Raw genomic sequence first — 22,852 nt, forward strand, 5'->3', positions numbered from 1 at the left:
TGTCTGTTTCTCTTGCATCTTGCCATAGTAAGTAGATCTCCCAGATCTTTCTGTATTTCCTTGGTAGGGCTGTTTTTGTTTAAAAATCCATAGACCAAGGTGGTACAGAAAAGGCACAGATAACTGCAGATTGGTCTCGGCTTGCTGCATGCTGGAACTCCCTGGCTGATCCTGTGAACATATATTCAGCAGTGTGAAAAACTAACTCTGCTGGGGGCTCAGATGTCTACAGAAAAGCCCCTGTGAGCTCTCCACAGAGCACTCACCTGCCACAAGGAGCAGATGGCATGTATTTTGTCCCTGGTCCCCTAGTCCCGGGCTGCACGCCAGCTGATGGAGAGGACCCAGTCATCCAGCATGGAGACCCGGCTGGATGCCATGAAGGAACTGGCCAAGCTCTCAGCTGACGTGACTTTTGCCACCGAGTTCATCAACATGGACGGCATTGTTGTGCTGACGAGGCTCGTGGAAAGTGGAACCAAGCTCTTGTCTCAGTGAGTATTACCACTGTCGTCTTCCAAGGGATTTCAAAGGCTTTACCACACTGCAGGGCCTCCTGTTCTCATTTCACTGAGTGAGGTAAGAGTTTACCACCACCTCTGCACACAAGAGCAGTGTTCTGGACACTAGAGTCCACATGGAGAGGGCTGAGTCACCGTTGTGATCCTACATCTCAGACCTGGCTGTGCTCCCACAAATTAAGTAACAGTACAAAACGGTACTATGCCAAGGGACTGTCAAAACAGGGACCACAGAAGCCAAGAAGGAAGAGATCTGCCCATGACAGACCTGCTAATGTATGGGACATGCTTGGCTTAATGAGGGGTAGTGATCAGACCAGACTGCCCCTTGTCTCCCAGGATGGACGACTGTTTTAACAGCCCTCTGCCTGCCTCCCTCCTTCTCCAGTCACCTCCCACCCTGTCCCCATGTGAGAACGCAAGCACACCGCCTTCCTTCATGTCTGCCATAGCTTTCCCCTGCCATTAGCCATCTCCTGCCACACTTTCCTAGGGAGCAGGAGATCCAGAACTCCGCCTCCCCACGGAGTTAGGCAGATGTGGTGGGGAGCCATGCCTGTGGTCAGCAGTGAAGGACAGATGCTTGGGTTTCCAGCTAAGCCTGCGGAGCCTGAGCTGGCATACAGGGAGTCAGAAATCTTCTCTCAGGCGATGGATCAGCTTCTGAAATTCCTTGTCAAACTGAGAGACTAATCATAGGTATTTGTTGTAAGTCTTCATCTTCCAGCTGCATTAGAGTCCTAAAGCCTTCAGCTGCCGTAAGCACTGACGCAGGAGTTCTGCAGCCTCCTGAGAGTAGAGGGTAGACCAGCCTTAATTTCCACCTCTCCAAAATGGGGATAACGCCTGCCTTCCGGTAGCAGTCTGAGGAGTATTACGGTTAATGTGTCTGAACATGCCTGGTAAACGGGAAGATGGTTTGCTAACTAGAGATCGCTGTACAGGTGCATGAGGGATTAAATGTGTAAGGAGAGACAAAAGAAAGAACAGTTGAGTCCTTACTCTGTTCCAGCACTACTGTACGCTCTGTGTACAGTATCTGCTGCCTTCACCACAACCCTGGGAGCCTAACTCAGTTTTACAGAGGACAGAGTTGAACTTTGAGAAAATAAAATGTCCATGTTAGTAAATTGTTAAGCAGGCACTGAACCCACATCCAGGCCTTGGGCTCTTTCTCTTGCACCCTGCTGCCTTTTGGTCTGAAGGTTAACATGGGACATAAGACCTGATGTCTTTTTTTGTTTTGGGAAATAGATGAGTGATTCTGTGTCCCTGACACGAAGCAACACAGAGAAGGCAAGCCCAGTCACCCAGCTACACTTTCTCCCCTGACGATAGAGACCTGGGCTGACTCTGCTCCACATCTGGCTGGATGTGCATGCAGGCAGTTACAGCTCCTTCAGCTGATTTTCCCTGGGGTGTTTACATTGAAATCTGTCCCTTTTGTGCCTGCCTTCACACTTGTGTTCCGGATCTGAATCTTTGTATTATTTTGTGTGTGTGTGTGTGTGTTGCACATGTCTCAGCTACAGTGAGATGCTGGCATTCACCCTGACTGCCTTCTTAGAGCTCATGGACCATGGCATTGTCTCCTGGGACATGGTTTCAATCACCTTTATTAAGCAGGTGAGGCCTCCAAAATCCTGTCTCTCTCTTCTCCCTCAGTTGCCAGTTATCCTCTGGGCTTAAGGGGAGATACAGGCAGTACAGCCTCTACACTATGGTGAGGATCAGCTTTGTATTCCCTGTGGCCAGATTTTTTCATCATCAAACTCTGATCTTTTTTTGACTCTTCATAAATTTACACCATGTTCCTCAACTCACAATGGGTTCCAACCTGATGAGCCCTTTGTAAGTTGAAAATATTATAAAGCCAAAATGCGCTTAATATGCTGAATCTGCTGAATATCAGAATCTAGCAACACAGTACACTGTAAAGATTTAGTTATTTACCTAATGATCATGTGACTGACTGGAAGCTGTGGCAACTTGCTTCCATTGTCCCGTGCTATGAGAGAGAGAGAGTACTGTCATTGCTAGCCCAGGGAAAGATCAAAGTTCAAAGTTTACTTCTTTTGAATGCATATCACTTTTGCACCATTGAAAAATTGAAAAATCATACTTTGAATCATTGCAAGTCAAGGGCTGTGTATTCTCAGGGCCTGCATTGAAAAGGGGGCCAGCATCTCAGAACTGAATATGGTCCAAGTAGAATTGGTTGTCATTGAGACTCAGAATAAACCAACCAGTTTACTGGTGCTGTCCGAGTGTTCTTACCCTCTCCCTCTGGGTTCTCCCTTCTCTTTGAAAAAGAAAATGTGCATTTCATTTGCAAACTTGCCTTTTATTTACAAATCTGCAAGCTAGCCTGTTTGGATTGTCAGATTGAAGACTGTGGGTAGAAGGGGGGTACTTCCGGTTTTACCCTCCTTTCTTCTACCACAGGGGTCAGTGTCAATTCAGAAAACTGAAATACAGCCAATGAATAATATATCCGCTGACCTAGAATTTCCCCCATTATTGGTTTGGGACATTGGGAACTTCCAAACACTGGAGGCACTTGAGCAAAAGTGAAATGACCATGTGTCAAGGATATTATAATGGGGGTTGAAAAGAGGGATTAGATTAAAAGACATTAAGGTCCTTTCTGACTCTCAAAGTCTGTGATGTTCTGAATGTGTATAGGGGGAAAGTGTATGTCAGAAGTAGAGTAGATGAGATAAAATGAGATCCCAGCATCAGTAAATCTTTATAGTTTTCCACACTCAACTTGCTCAGCTTTCTCACACCTAAATCCTTGTTTTGAAGAAAAGAATTGAGGTCTTAGATTTTGAGGAAACATAATTGAGTGACTACTATAATCTGCCATTAAGATATTCGTGCTTAGGGAATGCTGGCACATTGGCCAGGGTACCATAAACCAGATACAACTGTCCACCTGGCCACAGCAGCCCAAATACAGGCATGCCCAAGGAAGGTGCCTCAGCGGCTCAGCTCTGCTGTTCAGCTCTCCTGGGCCCTGAGCTTCCCAACTGATTTGCTCCTTTCTGGGTCTAGATTGCAGGGTACGTGAGCCAGCCCATGGTGGATGTGTCAATCCTTCAGAGGTCCCTGGCCATCCTGGAGAGCATGGTCTTGAACAGCCAAAGTTTGTACCAGAAGATAGCAGAGGAAATCACCGTGGGACAGCTCATCTCGCACCTGCAGGTGTAAGAGACCCCACCCTGCCTCTTCCCATTTGTTTGTTTTCGTCCCTCCTCTTTTGTCTTCTAGTGCCACCTCTGCTTTTCATGTCTTCAAGCTGTGCGCATCCTTCATCCATCACCTCTTCCACAGGACTGTCAGATTCCCCTCATGATCCAAGTCTGATCACATCATGCGCTTGTCTGAACTCCTTGCCCCACAAGGCCACAGTGGAGCTTCTCCCAGTCTCCCCTGGGGACCAGACAGAATTACATGCTGCTTCTCCTGTGGACCTAACGGGCTCTGTTCGTACCTATGATAGTTATATTTATATGTAATATATGTGTCTTTATTATCTGCTTTCTATCTTACACTTGGAGCTTTATGAGAACAAGGACTGATCATTTTTGTGTCCCTGGCTTTGATTTAAGTAGAAGCTCAGTATTTGTTGGGTAAATGCTTGCTGAAAGAACAAGGCGTGACTTCAGGAACCAGTAAAGATCCACCACGTTCTGCGGCCTAAAGGTCTCTGCCTTCAGCAAATTACCTAGTTAGTCTCTTCTGGCCTCAGTTTCCTCATCTCTAGATTAGAGTCCCCATCTCCCAGACTGTGAGGACACAGGAGATTTTTAAAAGGCCTAGTATTGAGGTCAGCACATCTTAGGTATTCAATAAATTCAGGGTGTTTTGCTTTTGTTTGTTTGTTTTTTTTTTAAGAGGCTTTTTACATCCTAAAACATTTTGTTAGATAATAAAACCAGATAGCAAATGAACCTTTGGGAGGACGTTTCTTTGCTCTCTGTTCCTTTTCTGCAGTTTGATCCAGGCTACATACACAGTTGAAGGGGGCTGGACTTCCCAATGCCAGGGGGGTAATGCTGCAGACTCCCTGTACCCCGATGGAGGCATGGTTCCCCACTGGGAATGTACAGCAGCCCCGTCTTTACTCAGTTATGCTCCTGACCCATGTTTCCTTCCTAATCCAAGTAAAACAAAAGCACAGTGATTTCTTTGCACTTCTCATTCTACTTTGTTACTTTTAAGGAATTTTTCAGTTTTAACTTTCATACCTGAATAGCCAACAGGTAGATTAGGGGGAGGGAACATGAAGGGCACTGGATCAAGTTCTGATTTTCTGGTGACCTTGAACCTACCACTCTGTTTCTTTGTGTGTGATTTGGGGACATCCCCAATTCCCTCCCTGAGGATGAAAGAGGACCATGGCACTTGTTAGAGATCTGTCATGACCACTTTCAGCCCATGGCTGATAATCAGCACATTTGTGTTCTGCTGTTTGGGCAGGGGCCACTTAGTGCCCTCCATTAGAGTCCTGAGGTGTCCCTGCCTAACTAGGAAGCCCATGAGCCCCACTGGAAAAAGAGCCACAGGATGCTTCCACAACGTGGCAGGGGATGTCAAGTGTTGGGATTGTAAGATTCCAAAAATGGGTGTAGTTTGTTGTTTGTTTGTTTGAGAAAGAGAGAGAAAGACAATTTTTTAATATTTATTTTTTAGTTTTCGGCGGACAAAGCATCTTTGTTTGTATGTGGTGCTGAGGATCGAACCCAGCGCCACGCACATGCCAGGCGAGCTCGCTACCTCTTGAGCCACATCCCCAGCCCAAGTTTTTTTTTTTTTTTTTTTTTTAAATAAAGTAGGATAAGTTTGTAGTCACACTTTAGAAAAGCACAATAAAGTACATTTTTGGCTAACCATCCCACTCTAGACATAACCACTGTTAAGTATTAAATATTCCTCTAGGTTTTTTTCTTTCCATATTTTTAATAAAATTGGGGTCTTACTACGCGTATTATGTGTACCTTGGTAATTTTTTTTAAACAAATAATATCTTGAACATTTTTCCATGTCAAAGATTCTTTTGAAAGGATAATTCTAAAACTTTTTTACATCCCAGACACCATTGAAAATCTAATACCAACTATGGACTCTTCTCTCTTTGGAAAAAGTATCATATATTTACTTAAATGCATAGAATAATTTCTGTGCCATTCTGGGGTTTACAGTCTCTAAGCGGATCCCTGAATTCAAGGTTAAGAATCTACTTTTGCTGGACAATAGTGGCGCATTCCTATAATTCCAGTGACTCAGGAGGCTAAGGCAGTAGCCACAGTAGCCACAAGTTCAAGGCCAGCCTTAGCAATTTAGTGAGACCCTGTCTCAAAATAAAAAGAGTTTAAAAGGCTTGGGGATGTGGCTCAGTGGTAGGGTGTCCATGGGTTCAATCTGTAGTGCTATAAGACAACAACCAAACAACCCTCTAAACCATTATATGAATTAATTTTTTTAAAAAAGACAAAAAAAAGAATCTTTATCCAAATGCATGATTTTTAGTAGTAACTACTCAGGATTCATTTATATAAAACAGAGTTGCTATTGGAAATATTTGGATTGCTTAACATTCTTTGATTTTTAATAGTTCTCTAGTAAAACACCTGATCAATAAATTTTGATTACTGTTTTGCATAAATTTCTTTTGCTGGATCATGAATGTGCCCAGTTTAAATGCTTTTGAAACTCAGCCCCAGATTGTGATTTGTTTACAGTCTACAAGAGATTGTGTTGAACCATCTGTGAGTATGATCTCGGTCTTCTAATCTCCCTCTGCTGCTTTTCTCCGTTGACACAGCTCCAACCAGGAGATCCAGACCTACGCCATCGCACTGATTAACGCACTTTTTCTGAAGGCTCCTGAGGACAAGCGACAGGTCTGTGGCTGCCTTTCCAAACTTTCCATCTGGGCTTTTCTGAGAGAATCCTCACTCTATCCAGTCTCTGCTCTTTAGACAACAGAAATGCAACCATTTCCCCACGAGTTCCTCCTAACTTTCTGTGGTCAGAGCCCAGCAGGGTGGCTTGGCTAAGTAAGCCCTGGGAAGGCACCAGGAGGGGAAAGGAGCTGGGTCTTAGATCACAGCAGGGCCTGAAAACTTTTCTTCTAAAGGGCCAGAGTAAATATTTCCCACTTCATGGACCATACATTCTCTGTGGCAGCTGTCCAGCCTGGCCTTTGTAGCCACAGTAGCCACAGGGGGCAGGTAAATGAATGGTGTGGCTGTCTTCAGTGAAACCTTATTTACACAGACAGGCCCTAGTTTGCTAACTTCTGGGATAGAGGATCAAGAATAAGGAAGGGCAAGACCCTCTTGGCACCTCTGTTGAGTTCTGAGGAGTCTCAAACAAATGGAACTTAGCACCAAGTTTTCTGTTTAAAAGTCCTCTGATCCAAATCCTATATGTCTCTCTTTCCTTGTTGCTTAGCTGTGTGACAGTAGGCAAATCACACTGCCTCTCTATTTCCTCACCTATAGCAGAGCAGCAGCAGCCTCGTTTACCTCATAAGGATATCATTATGTAGACACCTATTATACAATGAGAGAACCTGCTGTCATCCAGGCAGTAGAACAGGCACTTACCTAAGAGTCAAGGGGCCTGAGACAACTACTTTTCCTGCCTTTTGTTGAGCAAATGTTTTAACTTCTCTGGGTCTCATTTTCTCTTCCTGTAAGATGAAATGGCCAGATTAAATGATCTCTGAGGGCCCTTCCAACCCTTAACATTTCTAGGTCTCTCTGATAAATGTCCAACTCGTGTACAGAACTAAGGCTTTTTAGTCTTCTGTCAATATCATGGGCTCCATAAAGGAAAGTCCAAGTGGAATGGCCAAACTCTTGATAGATTGTAGCAGGAGGAGCAGAAACATCTGTGGTTCTGTCTGTCCTGTCTGTCCTGGATGGTGTGGCTCTGTTAAACTCCTCCTTTTGAGTCCTCCTCGTTTGAATGTAAGCTGAAGCTCATTCGTCTGCTTCTCTCTGTGCTTTTTGCTTTCTGCCGGCAGGACAAGCACCTTAATCCTCTAGACCTGCCTGTCACTGTAAGTAGCACCGCTGTGTGGAAGGGACCCTGGCTGTCTTCCAGGTGGGGAGGTCAAAGCTGGGCAGGAATCTTATGGGCGGATCAGGATGTTCAGGCTATGCCAAGGCCTAGGGAAAGGTTGAAAGCTGTAAATCTCCTTTGTCAGGACCCAAGGACGCTCAGCATCATAAGAAGGATTGAAGGCAGGTCTGCCCCAGGGAGTGAGGTCCAGTTTTTCCTTTGTGATTTGCTTTGCACATTCTGTGGTCAGCAAAGGAAGGTCAGATTCAAAAGTAGTCTGTGCCACATAAATATAAAATAAAGGCATTGTGTCTATGTACAACTAAAAATCTTTTTTTTTTTTTTAAAGAGCTGGGATTGTAACACAGTGGTAGAGCACTTGCCTAGCATGTGTGAGGCACTGGGTTCCATCTGTAGCACTAAATAAATATAAATAAATAAATAAAGTAAAGATATTGTGTCCATCTACAACTAAAAATATTTAAAAAAAAAAAAAAAGCTTGTGACTTTCACCCAGAGGATGCCATGGAAGCATCGCCTCCTAATTTGCTATAGCAAAAGGGTGAAGGTCAATCCACATGCTTTGGGGAATTCAAGAAGACTTAATTGACAAAAGGGATCCCACATGATCATGTCTTGGTTAGAGGGAAGCTTCGAGAGGCCAGCTTTACGAGATACCAAAGACAATGAGTGCTCCCTTCCCTAGCGTCAAGGAGAGGCTTTGGTGTGAGGCTTGTACTCCAGCTCCTGGCCACAGTCCGTTACTGACCACAGCAAGGTTAAATCTCAACTGACCTCCTGTAGATACCAAGGAAGTTTCTAGGCCACTCTCCTCTCTGCCAGCAGTACGTGCTCAAGGCATGCAAAGTAAAACGTAGAGCTCCTGGCGGTGTCAGTCATCTGGGTCATGAGTAGAAATTGGAAAGGAAAGAGGAAGGCCTTTCAGCTTGAGGGAAAATGACAGAGATCATAGATACCATACCACAGGAGAGGTGTTCATCTCCTTCAGGCTCATTGACTTAGAATTATCTATAAAATTAAGTGAAGGCAGCAGCTTAGAAAGTGAAATCATACTAATTAACATTGGGAAGAAGTGATGGCTGACATTGGAAGGAGGAACGGCACTATTGTGAAAAGCTGTCAGGAAAATTAAAAGCATTGCAATCTGGGACCATTTTGTTTAGGGGAAAATAGCTTCACATTTCAATAGCTCTTCAGGGTGATACAGTGTCATAGCAGAGAATAATCACTGTTCTTTTTGATGAAGCCGAGAGTCCTTGGCAAAGATTAAATTATAACCATTGTAGGCTCTTCAGAATAAAGAATGTATATATTCTTAAAGATTTGCATAAGAATGGTAAAATAATAAACCCTTAAGATTTTGCTCCCTGGAAGGTTCATTTGTGTAGGATACTTTATTTCCTGGGCATGCGAAATAAGCAAATCATCACTGTCAAAATCTAAGCCAAATATAATAATTTTTTAAAAAGGTAAATGAACCTATTATGAGAGCACATTGCTCTCTAAGTGAGAGAGAAGCGATGGGGTTACTGTCTGTTTTGGGGCACCCATCCCCAGCCCTGACTGTTGGGGAGCTGGAGGAGGGGCTGGGGCTAGCCTTTTGCTCAGTCTGGAGTCGGTGCTTCTGCAGAGTCCTGTCCAGCCTGGGCAGTGGCCTGCAATGATGCCTGTAGTTCGGGAACCATCATGCTGCTCGTGCTCCGTGCAATGTCCATTGCCCAGCATCCTGTAACACAGTGTCTCATCGTCCATGTCCTTCTGTGAAGACATGTGGTTGATTGTGCCATTAGGTGGAAAGTTCTATTTGAATTGATTTGCACTCATTAAAAAGGGAGGGTGGTTCTTGATAGAGTGTAAGATACGTTTGATGGTCAATAGATTTTCTTCTCACCCACATTTTGTTGGAAAGGGGAGAAAACTTTAAGAAAGGGGAAAAGAAAAGCTGACATCACCTTCCTCTGGTTACTAATCACACATGATGTGTGCATGCCGTCTTTCCTTACATTTGCTTATTTTTTCCCACAGGATATGGCCAATGCATTTGCACAGAAGCACCTTCGATCCATAATCCTGAATGTAAGTCCCTAAACACATTTTGTTACTATTAATAGCAATTATAACTATCATTATAGTTATTATTATTATTAAAATCACTGTTGCGTATTAGGGTACACAGAGGGAACTTAATAGATATTAAACCTTTTGTTTTCGTCATCTTTTTTGCTGCTCTGACCAAAAGACCTGACAAGAACAATTTTAAAGGAAGAAAAGTTTATTTGGGGACTCACAGTTTCGGAGGTCTTGTTCCTAGACAGCCCACTCCATCCCCAGAGGCTCAAGGTGTGGCAGAAATCATGGTGGAAGGAGGTAGCAGAGGAAAGAAGTTCAGCATATCACATCCGGAAGCAGAGAGAGAGCACTCAGCTCAGCAAGGACAAAATGTATACCCCAAAGGCATACCTCCAGGGAGCCACCTCTCCAGCCACACCCTACCTGCCTGCAGTTACCATCCACTTAATCGGCATCTGGAGACTATTGTACTGATCCCGTTAAAACACTCATAACTCAATCATTTCACCTCTAAACTTCTTTGCATTGTCTCATACTTGGGCTTTGGGGAAACATTTAATATCTAAACCACAACACTTTTTTCTATCATGCTGGGGATCAAACCTAGGGCCTTATGCATGCTAGGCAAGCACTCTACCACTGAGCTACATCCCCAGCCCACTACACTGTTCTTAAATTGTTAAGATTTTCATATAATCCTCTGTAAGCAGAGTTGTCTCTGGGAAGCCATCCCACTAGGAATTCCAGCACTTCAAGAAGAGACTAAGGCCAGCTCTACTGCTTGACTACTTGTTACAACTCCAGAATGTTCATCAGAGGGTGTATGTTTTATATAGGCACAATAATTGGCTGTGGTGGCACACACCTAGAGTCCCAGTGACTTGGGAGGCCAAGACAGAAAGTTTGCAAGTTTAAGACCAGCCTGGGCAACTTACTGAGACCCTGTATCAAAATAAAAAGATCTGGGGATGTAGCTTAGTGGTAGAGCAGCCCTGGGTTCAATCCCCACAAAAGAAAGAAGAAAAAAAAAGAGGAAAGCAATTCACACTGATTATAAGCCTGAATCATGTAGGGCACTGATGAGATGAATAAGAGTGCATACTCTCAAAGATCTTTGGTCAGTAGGAAAAACAGTGATGGTAGCACGATGTGGTCAGTGCTTCTATATAGATTTTTGGTCTTGGAGAGGACAACAGGAACAATGAATCCTCACCTAGATTCAGCATGTCAGGAAGCCTTTAGAGGGAGGAGTGTCTTTGGGTAAGCCCTGGAGGACAAGTAGGCACACCAGGAAGAACAGGATTCCATCTGGAATCACGCACTGTGTGACTGAGCGCAGGCGAGGGCAAGCAGCATAGGGACCAGATCAAGGAAGGCCTTAGCGTAGGGACAATTGAGGGGATTTACTCAGTGGCAAGAGAGCCGGTTTGCATTTTAGAAAGACCACAAGAAAGAGATGTGTTGTTTCCTGAGGGGGGAAGAAGAGAGGAGAGGAGAGAAGGAATTGCCAGGCAGGGAGGAGGGTCCTGTGCTGTTACTGTGGTGGTGATGTCAGGTGCAGGAGGACAGAGTGGGTAGTAGGGGAGCTGGGAGCTGGGAAGGAGAGCCAGGGATCTAGATTAAAAGGAAACAATTCTATTAGTTATCAAAAACAAGAGACCACAGTGAAGGGAATAAAGGAAAACTCAGGAGTCAAGTGTTAAAAAAATAATGCTGAACATGGACTTTGGAGTTGATCAGCCCCTGCTCTGTGATTTTCCAGTCTTCTTTGATCTTGAACAGTTCACTTTGCTTCTCTGGGCTTTAATTTGCTCATCTGGATGCAAGGACTAAATGAGATGTGCATGTCCACACATAGACACAGACATACACGTGCTCAGCAGGGTGCCTGGCACTCGGTAAGCCTCCACTCTATGGGCAGAACAGGATGCAAGGGAGATGGAATTCAGGAAGTAAGCCCTGAGCACCTATGAAGAGGAGCAGTCAGCTGTTTTGAACTTGTAGTCTACAAGATTCACCTTGCAGAACTTGCTCCTCCCTGCTGTCAAAGCCCAGCCACCAGCCCAGGAGGAAGGGCTCCAGCTAATACTGGAATGCAGCCCCCAAGTGACTGGGAGTGCACAGGTACTCATGATGGCTGGCAACACTTCTGAGCAGCTCTCCAGGCACCCTCATCTTCATGTGGGGTTGAGGGTGCCCCTCCAGGGAAATTAATTATGTTTGAGACTTCTTTTCCTGAATAGGCTTAGAAAATCAGCTCATTTCTGGACAAATCTTGTGAACAAGCAAAAATTGCACTACAGAAGATGATTCAGCATCAGGACTTAAATGACCTGCCAGGAAATGGTTAATGCATGCTCACTGAAGCCCAGGGATTCAGATAGTTTGGCAGTGGAGTAAGCCGAGTAAGCCTTCAGGCAAGACCTCCAAAGCTATAGCTGTACTTCCTCAGGCCTTCCGCTGGCTAGAGTAATTAACCATCATGGTGTCTCTTTAGTTTGAGAAAGGGGATTAAAGTGAATGAAAACCAAGAGCCGGAGAAATCAGGGTAGTAGCAAGAGGGAACAGTAAAGAAAAGGTTCAGTGAGCAGAAGAGGCGTGGAGGGGGTAAGAAACGGCAGAGGCAGGGCAGAGAGTCCAGGCCATGAGAGCAGAGAAGGAGACAGCTTGGGCACAGGCATTCTGGGGAGACAGAGGGCTAGAAGGAGTCCCCAGTTCAGAGGGAGGGTGAGGCAAGACTTGGCTCAACTGCATTGGCACCTGCTCTAGTTTATGGAACTGCTGTCCAAAATGGTATCCACTTAGCACTTGAAATGAGTCTAGTGTGGCTAGGAAATGAATGTGCGATTTTAATTTCAATTAAATTTAAATACTCATACTCTGATTATGGCAACTCTACTGGATAGCACCATCTAGATGAGGAAGAAAGCACAGAGTCACAGCTAGGGAAGAGGTCTAGAGCAGCCCAGCTGGTGGAAATAAAGTTTATCCACATATTTAATTTTAAGTGTTTTGGTTACAACATTAAAAAAGGAGTAAGGGATGCCATGCACAGTGGAGCACACCTATATTCCCAGTGGCCCAGGAGGCCGAGGCAGGAGGATCACACTGTGCCTCCTTCCAGAACACGCAGTCCCTAGGTGTCGGAGGAAGCTCGTTCCCTGCGGTGCACTGTTTTCACCAGCATGTCTATGGCACTTCTTCAGAAACAGAGACAGTTCAGCCCCCTGCTCTCTGCCTTTGCCTTTTCTAGCATGTGATCCGAGGGAACCGCCCAATCAAAACAGAGATGGCCCATCAGCTCTATGTCCTTCAAGTCCTGACCTTTAACCTTCTGGAAGAAAGGATGATGACCAAGATGGACCCTAATGACCAGGCAGGTGCTAAGTGGGATAGTGCCTTCCTGCTTAGAAGTGCTGTTTTCTTACCCCTGCTGTGCATCCCTTTGGTCTGTGCCAGGTACTGTGTGTGGTCTTTATCTTCCCTGAAAAGTAGTATGGTGTTTGCCTACTAAGGGAGTCTCTGGGCCTTGCCTATTTCTGCTGGGGTAGAGGTAATGCCTCCCAAGAGATTGACTGGGGCCAGAGTTTGGCTCTGGATAGCCTGCCCCACTCTTCCCTTCTTCCTTCCCTTGGCTGAATGACTCACTTCCTGATTGTCTCTTCACCTGTCAGGCTCAAAGAGATATTATATTTGAACTAAGGAGGATTGCGTTTGATGCTGAATCTGACCCTAGCAATGTTCCTGGGAGTGGGACTGAAAAACGCAAAGCCATGTACACCAAGGACTACAAAATGTTGGGATTTACTGTAAGTAAAGAATAGAGGATGGTAGGCTTTCCCCTCTGACAGGAAGTCAGAAGGTCCATCTAGACAGGCTGATAACTCTTCCTTCATAATGGTAGCCTTGGGTCTTGATGTTTGGTTTGCTTTGGTAGTAGCAAGTTTGCAAGTTTTTGTGCAACATTTGGCCCCGTGAAACACATTCATCAGGGGGTGGGCCCAGGAGGTCCGCCACAGTGGGTAGAATGGGGACCTGTCCCCTAAACAGCTAGGTTCTTTGCAAAGCTATCATGACAATTTTATGGTAGAACATGACTGTAGGGTGGAGTTGGTTTATGGATTTGCTGCACACCTGCTCAGTGCCTGGCAGCAGCTAGGCCCTGGGATGCACGATGAGACAGCCACAATCCAGCTCTGTGAGAGCTCCCAGTTCAGTCACAGAGATGGGAATGCAAAAAGAGCTAGGACCAAGGTAGAAAGCATGAGGTGCTGGCAGCAGATAGAGGGAGGGCATAGGGCTTCCCTTAAGGTCTTTGCACACATGGGAGCACTACTGAGTCTTAGATCAGTTGTCTCTGTTTCTCCAGAACCATATCAACCCAGCCTTGGACTTTACCCAGACTCCTCCTGGAATGCTGGCCTTGGACAACATGCTGTACTTGGCTAAAGTCCACCAGGACACCTACATCCGGGTAAAGGTGGCAGGAGTTGGCCTTGCTCCCAGTGCCCATCTCTTGTCTTCCTCCCTCACCTCCCTAATCCTTCTTTGTCTTTTGTCTTCCCCACAGATTGTCTTGGAGAACAGCAGCCGAGAAGACAAACATGAATGTCCATTTGGCCGTAGTGCCATCGAGCTCACCAAAATGCTCTGTGAAATCCTGCAGGTTGGGGAACTGCGTAAGTCTCTGCAGCTTCCTCTCCTCCTTTAGCCAGTGTTGTTGCCAGGAACCTTTTGAGACTGCAGGTTGTCAACAGTTAGATGTCAGTGGCCTGGACAACCTTGGGGTATTTTAAATTACTACCTGAGCTGGTCATCCGTCTTATCTTTGTGGGAATCATGGTCATTGCTTTGTTTAAGCTGGTAATTTGAGGTGTAATCAGAAGGTGCAGCACTGTGTGTCAGAGGTAGCTGGGCCCTAACAGGGTAGAGGAAACCAGGAAAAGCAGCCTGGAGAAGAAAGCTAGGGAGGGAGAAAGGCCCACCCGTGCTCCCTGGCAGCCTTGGTTCTTGGTCTGCTCTGGTTCTTTGGAACCTTGGTGCAGAGAACCAAAGCTTCTGGATGTGAGCTCCCAGGCCCCATGGACAGAGCCTTTGGCCTTTGTTACTCTCCTCCTGCAGCAAACGAAGGGCGCAATGACTACCACCCGATGTTCTTTACCCATGACCGAGCATTTGAAGAGCTCTTTGGAATCTGCATCCAGCTGTTGAACAAGACCTGGAAAGAGATGAGGGCAACAGCAGAGGACTTCAACAAGGTCAGTGTCACCAAGCTGCTCTGAGGCCCATGCAAGATTATCACTCAGCGGTCTCTGACAGCTGGCCAGTGCCTGGGGAACCCCTGAGAGAGAAAACCAGCTTTGTCTGCAGTGCTGAGTCACAACACTGAGGTGTTGGAGAGCCTCGGTCTCATCTGGTTGTGACTTCCTCTGTGACCTTGAGTGGGAGTCTTGGTGCCCAAGGCCCTCATTTGCCCAATGAAGCCAGCACCTGCCCCTCCTATCTCCCTTGGCTGGGGGCAGGAAAATTAGCATAGCGGAATAGCTGTGGCTTATCGTGCACTGCCTGTGGTTGCTGTTGAACTGCCGATGTAGAGAGATGTCAGGAGGCCACAGGCATCTTCTGGCCATCATGGGTTTTAATTGATAATCGTCCCTTGGTGCTTTCGGGGTGCCCACTCCTGGCACTGTGCCAGGCCCTTGCATGCTGACACTCTAGGAGATGAGGGTTTTAAAGTTAATCATCTCATTTAAAAAATAGAAAAGTATAAAGAAGAAAACGTCACCTATAATTCCACCACCCAGCACCAGCCACTGCTGCGATGTGCCCTATTCTTCCCCACAGCTTTCCCATCTGCACACCCAGTGGGGCAGCCAGACTATCCGCACACCACGGTGTGCCAGGCACCGTGCTTGCCTTCCATCTAACCATCTGTCACTTGACCTGAGTAGCCACTAAAGGGTGTCCCTTAGAAAGTCACCCAGCAGGTATCTCTAGGACTCGGGACTCAGGAGCTGAGGAGAGCCTGTCCCTTTATCAGAGCAGTGGCATGAATTGCTGCCTTCTTTCCTCTCAGGTTATGCAGGTCGTCCGAGAGCAGATCACGCGAGCTTTGCCCTCCAAACCCAACTCCTTGGATCAGTTCAAGAGTAAACTGCGTAGCCTAAGCTACTCTGAGATTCTAAGACTGCGCCAGTCTGAGAGGATGAGTCAGGATGACTTCCAGTCCCCGCCGATTGTGTAAGTGCTGTCCCGGAGGAGCCGGGGAGGGAAGGGGCAGCTGCCAGCTGTGCCCTCAGGAGCACCACCATCCCCATGACCTTCTCCTCACTCAGTGCGTGTCCACCCTAGGGAGCTGAGGGAGAAGATCCAGCCTGAGATCCTTGAGCTGATTAAGCAGCAGCGCCTGAACAGGCTCTGTGAGGGCAGCAGCTTCCGAAAGATAGGGAATCGCCGAAGGCAAGGTGAGGAGACGGGAACACTGGGCTGGTCCTCACCCGCCGACTCCCTGCGGCCAGGAGGAGGCTGCCTGGTGGCCCCTGGAGGGAGCAGGCAGGCCAGTCGTCCTTCTGTCTTTTGTGGGCCCAGGCCTTTCTCAGTACTGTCCCAGTCCACCGGCTTGGTTTCCTTGTATTCCAGAACGGTTCTGGTACTGCCGATTAGCACTGAACCACAAGGTCCTGCACTACGGTGACTTGGATGACAACCCTCAAGGAGAGGTGACATTTGAATCCCTGCAGGAGAAAAGTAGGTTCATTTCTCTGCTGATGTGTTGTAGTAGCTAGACTTGACAGCAGACCTGAACTCTAGTCCTGGCTATTTGAGGTCTGTTCTTGGGCCCAAGCTCGCTCAGAACCTGTTTCCTTATCTGCCAGAGATCACCTGCCTGACCCATCTCTCTGGTTATTTGGGAAATTGATGAGGTCACAGAAGTGAACATGCTCTGTAGGTTGTAAAAAGCTCTGGTGCTGGACAGCCTGAATTTAGATCCTGGCTCTCCCCCTAATTAGTGATTAATTCTGATTAATTGCAGGTTAACTCTCCCCTCTGCTTTGGGTATTTCTGTAAAATGGTAATGATGGTCACCCTCCTAGAGGTCTGCATGGGTGGTGAAGAATGGCTGGTGGGCAGTTAGCCCAGTCTTCAGCTGCCACTGACCTTCACTCTGATGGCATTGTCACCTTCATTCTGTGAAGTGTCCAGGGCCCCACTCCTTGGGAATTAAACCAGGAGCCCCACAGTGATGCCCAATGAGACAGCCTCACTAAACCATGGTCTATGGAAAGTGACCAAGGAGGAGGGAACACTGCAAGGCCATGGTCCACAGCCACTCTTCCTGAGGCACTAGAGCCCTTCAAGTCTGGGATCTGCAGCTCCCTGGCACTCTGCCCAGGGCTTCCCTTCCAGCCCTGAGGCAAGCACTGACCAGCCTGCAGCATCAGCTTCCAGATGCTAATTCCCACCATTTATCAGTTCCTGTTGCAGACATTAAGGCCATTGTCACTGGGAAAGATTGTCCCCACATGAAAGAGAAAAGTGCTCTGAAACAGAATAAGGTGAGTGGAAAGACAGTCCTGAGCAGCCGGCACAGTGATGATACCTGCAGAGTGCAGCCAGTGGGGGGTGTTGTTTAGCTACATGCTTAGTCTCTTCCCCTCTCTTTAAGTTATTTTTGAATGTTCTAGTAAGAATTTTGAACATACAAAAAAATAGATAGAACCCTCTAATCAAATACTTTCTACATGTTGGGATGTCCACCAATTGTCTTATAAGTGTCATAATTTCTTTATGTAAAGGTTTAGATGCGTACTCACACACCTTCATAACCATTTTGGCAGGGGAAGGGTGGGGCAGTACCAGGGATTGAACTCAGGAGCACTGGACCACTAAGCCACATCTCCAGCCCTATTTTGTATTTTCTTTAGAGACAGGGTCTCACTGAGTTGTTTAGCACCTCGCTGTTGCTAAGGCTGGCTTTGAACTCATGATCCTCCTGCCTCAGCCTCCCAAGCCACTGGGATCACAGGCATGTGCCACCATGCCCAGAATAGCCATTTTATTTAAATCAGAATCCGAAGTCTATACATCATAATAAGTTTTTAAGTTTTTTCATTCATAAGTTCTCCTGCTGTATTTTCCATCTTTTTTTTTTTCCTTGTTTTAGTTTATTTGTTGAAGAAATCAGGTTGCTTGTTTGGTAGTTTCCCAGAGTCTGAATTTTGCTTAATGTCTCCTGTGGTCTAGTTTAACTTGCTCCTCTGTCCCATATCTGTAAATTGGTAGAGGGATCTAGAGGTTTGATTTGGTTCACATTTGTCCTTTTTCTGGCAAGACCCCTCACAGATTGTCTTGTGATCTGTCAGGAGGCTCCTAAGGTCTGGTGTCTCCTTTGGGCCACATCAGCAGACTCACTGCTGGTGCCCATGTCGTTAGTAAGTTAAGATTTGCAAACGAGGGACTTCCCAATGTAGTTATTCCTTTTTCACTTATGAGCTGAACTTCTCTGTCTGAAATTTGCCCTTATTTAGTTTTGGTTTCCTAGGAGTACAGTTCATGTAAGAAAGGAAGATCCATGCTTGATTCTTTTTTCTTATGTACGTACTTTTAAGACAGTGAGTGCCCTGTTGTCATTCAATAATAACCAATTTTCTGTCTATTTTGCTTTGGTTTTTTAGTGTTATTATGAAGTCATGGATATAAGCAATTTATATTTGTTTCATTCAGTCCATTGCAGTTATTTTATTGATGCTCAAATTGTCTTTGTCTGCAGTTTGTTTTTTGGTAATTTTTAAAAAATTGTGAAGACTTCCCTGTGCTAATTATAGCATGATAGAAAGAGAAAACCAGTCATTTTTAATGTAAAATAAAAAAGTTTTAACAACATACAGTCAAGGACTCTGACATGCAAGGGTTCCGAGTGTTGAAATGACTTGTCCCACATTTTAGGCAGGACTTAGGTGAAGAGTTAAAGTCGATGACCACTGGGCCTTATCTCTAGCCACACCTGTGCATGCCTACAGGCCTTGGGGATATCACAACTAAATCAATGCATTTGGTGGCCAAGATCTTGATGTGCAGAGCCCAGGCCATTCTGTTGTTCCAAGTAACTGACACCCTTTCTCCTTTAGGAGGTGTTGGAACTGGCTTTCTCCATCCTGTATGACCCTGACGAGACCTTAAACTTCATCGCTCCTAATAAATATGAGGTGAGCAGTGTGTTGCTGCCCGGAACAGCAGAGCCCTCACGGGGACTCTGCAGTAGGAGGAGGAGGGGCAGAACAGGAGCATCCATCTCAAAGCAGGTGGCCTAACAGATCATGCAGTCCATCAGATGCTGAAAATTTGCCACACCGTGGGCCTTTCACCGCGTACTGGTCTTCCCAGGTTATTTTTTAACAATAGCCATATATTGGAAACATGGGGCCAACTAGGGACAACGTATTCACCTGGGACTAGAAAAATTCTCTTTTCATTTCTTCTGTGGTTCCCAATACAAATTTGACTTGACAGGTCCTCCCTACTCAGGGCTCCCAGTCACATGTCATCATGGATCCAGCCTGGGCTTTGAAGCCAGTGGATCTGGTTCTTCTGACAAGGGGCCTGCATTTCTACCCACAGCTCTGGAAGATGCTGGACATTAAATGAGTAAATGCAGTTGAAACCCTACGTGCCTGGTGACCTCTGAGAGCCATCAGTGAGAACCAGAGGCCAGGTGTTGAGAAGAACATACAGTTGGTAGGGTCTGAGCTGCCAGTAGAGTTTAGGTGGGAGGAAAGGAAGGATGCGCAGGCGGGGAGCCAGGTGAACAAGGCAGGAGGGCAGGAAAACGGCAGCAGAGAATACAGGAAGATTTCAGGAGCGGAGGTTGGGAAGAATTGTAAGTTATTCCCTCCCATCTCGACACCTCCAGCCAAATTTCTTTAATACTTACTTTTTAACATTTATTGACTGATCTTTTTAATTTACTTTTTTTTTTTAATAAAACTGAGATACTTCCATATTCCTGTATGGGTCCTATTTTATCCACCTAACACCCTCTGCCCCATATGCCTCCAGTTTTGGGGACTGACTAGCATTCACTGACCACCATAATCATGACAGATCTGTACCCAACTTCAGGTAGATGTTGCTCCAGATTTAGGTCTCATTTTGCTTTATTCATTAATTATTTTTAGGCCACATTTCATATTATTTTAGGGAGTTTAACTGTAAATCTTCCATAAAAACCAGAATTAGTAATTAAAAGTGTGACCACTTCCCACTTTATCTTTGCTATGACCAGTTTTGCCTGTTCTAAACAATGCAAAGGGGACCGTGGTAAGTTCCATCAGAACAGGGACTCTGACAGGATCTCTTATGGCCCCATGGCTACCATGTGACATTTTTGCAACTTGCTCCCCACAGTACTGCATCTGGATTGATGGCCTCAGTGCCCTTCTGGGTAAGGACATGTCCAGTGAGCTGACCAAAAGTGACCTGGATACCCTGCTGAGCATGGAAATGAAACTGCGGCTCCTGGACCTGGAAAACATCCAGATTCCTGAAGCACCGCCACCAGTCCCCAAGGAGCCCAGCAGCTATGACTTTGTCTATCATTACGGCTGAGCCTAGAGCCAGAGACCACAGTACCCAGGAGGGATTTGGGCCCAGGAGAGACACTCAGCTCTGGTGCCTTGTCTTTTGCTTGTACAGAAACTACAGTGATGGTGGTGGCCAGTAAATGCCAGCCACTCCTCAAACCCACCTCAGACCACACAGAGCTTCTTCCTGGTCCCTGCCTACTAGGAGTCATGGAGGCAGGGTGCTTTGCCTTCCCATCACCGCAAAGCCTGGGATTGGGCCATGAGGAATGAATGATAGGTGCCCTGCCTTCCAGCCTAGAAACTGTTGTCTTGAACTGGGTTTAACAGCAGCCACCCACCTTCCTTCCTGAGGCTGCTCTTGTTGGCTGGATCCCATGTGAGCCAGAGATGGCTCAGGAAAAGCTGCCTGCAGAGGACAGGTAATCTGGGCATGTTGAGAGCCTTGGAGTGGCCGCCTTTGGGTGGATCTGAATATAGGCCTTGTGCCTTTGCTTTGTCTTCTTCGTGAGGGCTTACTCTAGCCTCATCTGGTGCCAAGATGTTGCTGCTTCTGAGGTTTGGCTCTAACATCTCTGGTCTCCAGAGCTATCAGATCTCTCTTGCCCATGAAGGTATCAGAACAGATGGATGTTCCTCCATACAAGCTCTCTGTCTCTTCCTGGCCAGGCAGAGACCTCCAGTCCAAGTCCTGCCCTCTTAGTTTCAGGAACACTGCAGGGAAAGCCCCGCTGAGGCCTAGGTCAGGACTGACCCCCTGGTTGCCCCTACGTTTATCTTTCCTTCCTGGAGAAATCTCCCACTGGCTTGAACTGCAGCCCCTCCAGTTTGTTTTCCTTTGGCCTCTAGACTGTAGGAAGTTTGCCTTCCCTTCTCTCCTTCCTAGTGCTGTGGTTTCTGCCACTGGCCATGATTTCAGGGAGCTGGCTGGGGTCAGCCAAGGCCACAGCTGTGCTATGGGGCTTCCCTGGTGCTTCAGCACTTGAACCACATGCACATCTTCTCCCCTTGGACCCGTTAACACAGTGGCATTCAGTATTGATACCCTGGCATGGTAGGTACTACCCAATGAAGAGTGTACTATATATTTTCTTTACTATAGGCCATACTTATACAGACATGTATATATATTTATATAATATCTACCTATCCTAGGACGGAATGTTTGCAGAGCAGTAAAATGGGGAAAAAGTAACACTCCCAATTGTGAGCCAAGAGTAACCAGAGAACGGCCAGGAGCTTCCCGTCAGTAACCAGGTTTTCAATAAATACTCTTTCATGTACAAATTGTGGTTCCTGTTAACAGCTGTTTCCCTGCACTTGCTCCCTGCCCAAGGGTGGAGTCACCTTGGCCGTCTTCATTTTAGTATACCTGGGAGGCTACAGGACTCCAGGTGGAGCCATTAGCCACTCCAAAAGTCCCTTCCTCCTCCTCATCCACGCCCCCCAGTACACACCTGTTGGTGAAGAACTCTCACAGATTGTGTACTGGGACAAAGTGTTTCCAGCTCCGTGTGGCTCTGTACAGCAGGGAAAAGAGTACTGTCCACCCCCATGAACACATCCTCCCTCTTCCCCCCTGCCAGGGAACAGCCCGAGCACTTCTGCCTTACAAAGAAGACGTTCTTCACCCTGTGTCATCTGTGTTTGGTGCCCAGCCTTGCAGCTGGTGTTTAAGGCTGTTGCTCCAGTCCACAGCCTTGGTGGCATGAATGTCAGTAATGATGAAAATAGATACTTTAATTTCTCTCACCTCTGAGAGAGGAGGGGATGAGAACAAGTTCTCTCAAAAGGCATAGAAAGTACATGCCACACAGGCCTTTCGGACTGAATAAAGCCAAGACCTGGGGCAGCGACGGGTACCATTGTAGGTGCTTGGTAAGCACTGAATGAACTGATGCCAGCGTGATGCCAGCTGGCAATGGAGACAGCAGCAGTTTGCAGGAAGCTCTGCTCACACTCTGGCCTTGAGCCTTCTGTTCAGAGGGGTTGGGAGCCCAGCTGAGTCACAAGGATCCATGTTTGCAGCCAGTCACAGTGCAGAGCCCAGGAGACTGGAGTAGAGCAAAAAGCACAAAACTGGGTCTTGGTGTGCAGCCCTCACCTGCCGGGCCTAGTGTTTCTCACTGTCCATAAACACTGCCCCTTTTAACCCATCCCACAAGATGCATCAAATCTGAATGCTCTTGGCCGGCGTCTGGGGGCCACTGCAACCTGTCCCTTGGCTACTTGAACCACTGTAGTTTTTGTTACCTTCTTGAACCACCTGAGCTCCCAGCAAGCGTGGCACTTTCTCAGCCCCTCTTGAGGTTCTTGTTTCCTCTGGGATACTCTCCTCTTACTCAACCTCTTGAAATTATTCTTAAAAGGCTTCAGACGAAATATTTCACAAATGTTATTCTGTATCTTTCTAAGTAAAAATTCAGTGTCCCTGACATTACTCCCCAGCTGGCTGCAGCTTCCAGAAGCGGGAGCCCAGAGAGATTTCGTGGTTCGCTGCATGCTTGCCTGGCACTGGGTTGCATGTAGATAAACCCTCTGTTTGACAAAGGTAAATAGGTGACCACCGTGGGGGTGCTCACT

The 22,852-nt window shown here is 46.5% G+C and overlaps 1 protein-coding gene across 1 annotated transcript in view; it reads left to right on the forward strand.

The window, feature by feature from the left end:
• The window catches only part of Elmo2 (engulfment and cell motility 2), a 37,481-nt gene extending 15,864 nt beyond the window's left edge, over nucleotides 1-21,617 (forward strand). The window contains exons 6-21 of the mRNA XM_026390968.2: nucleotides 313-494; nucleotides 2,048-2,147; nucleotides 3,579-3,730; nucleotides 6,352-6,430; nucleotides 9,645-9,695; nucleotides 12,943-13,065; nucleotides 13,364-13,498; nucleotides 14,059-14,163; nucleotides 14,260-14,368; nucleotides 14,811-14,947; nucleotides 15,766-15,929; nucleotides 16,041-16,153; nucleotides 16,329-16,436; nucleotides 17,163-17,245; nucleotides 18,818-18,895; nucleotides 20,094-21,617. Coding sequence (XP_026246753.1) covers nucleotides 313-494; nucleotides 2,048-2,147; nucleotides 3,579-3,730; nucleotides 6,352-6,430; nucleotides 9,645-9,695; nucleotides 12,943-13,065; nucleotides 13,364-13,498; nucleotides 14,059-14,163; nucleotides 14,260-14,368; nucleotides 14,811-14,947; nucleotides 15,766-15,929; nucleotides 16,041-16,153; nucleotides 16,329-16,436; nucleotides 17,163-17,245; nucleotides 18,818-18,895; nucleotides 20,094-20,294 — 1,920 coding nt within the window. The 3' untranslated portion in view covers nucleotides 20,295-21,617. The remainder of the gene's footprint in view (nucleotides 1-312; nucleotides 495-2,047; nucleotides 2,148-3,578; nucleotides 3,731-6,351; nucleotides 6,431-9,644; nucleotides 9,696-12,942; nucleotides 13,066-13,363; nucleotides 13,499-14,058; nucleotides 14,164-14,259; nucleotides 14,369-14,810; nucleotides 14,948-15,765; nucleotides 15,930-16,040; nucleotides 16,154-16,328; nucleotides 16,437-17,162; nucleotides 17,246-18,817; nucleotides 18,896-20,093) is intronic.
• The last annotated feature ends 1,235 nt before the right edge of the window (nucleotides 21,618-22,852 follow it).

This window comes from Urocitellus parryii, chromosome 6, assembly GCF_045843805.1.
Source record: "Urocitellus parryii isolate mUroPar1 chromosome 6, mUroPar1.hap1, whole genome shotgun sequence".
Taxonomy (NCBI): domain Eukaryota; kingdom Metazoa; phylum Chordata; class Mammalia; order Rodentia; family Sciuridae; genus Urocitellus; species Urocitellus parryii.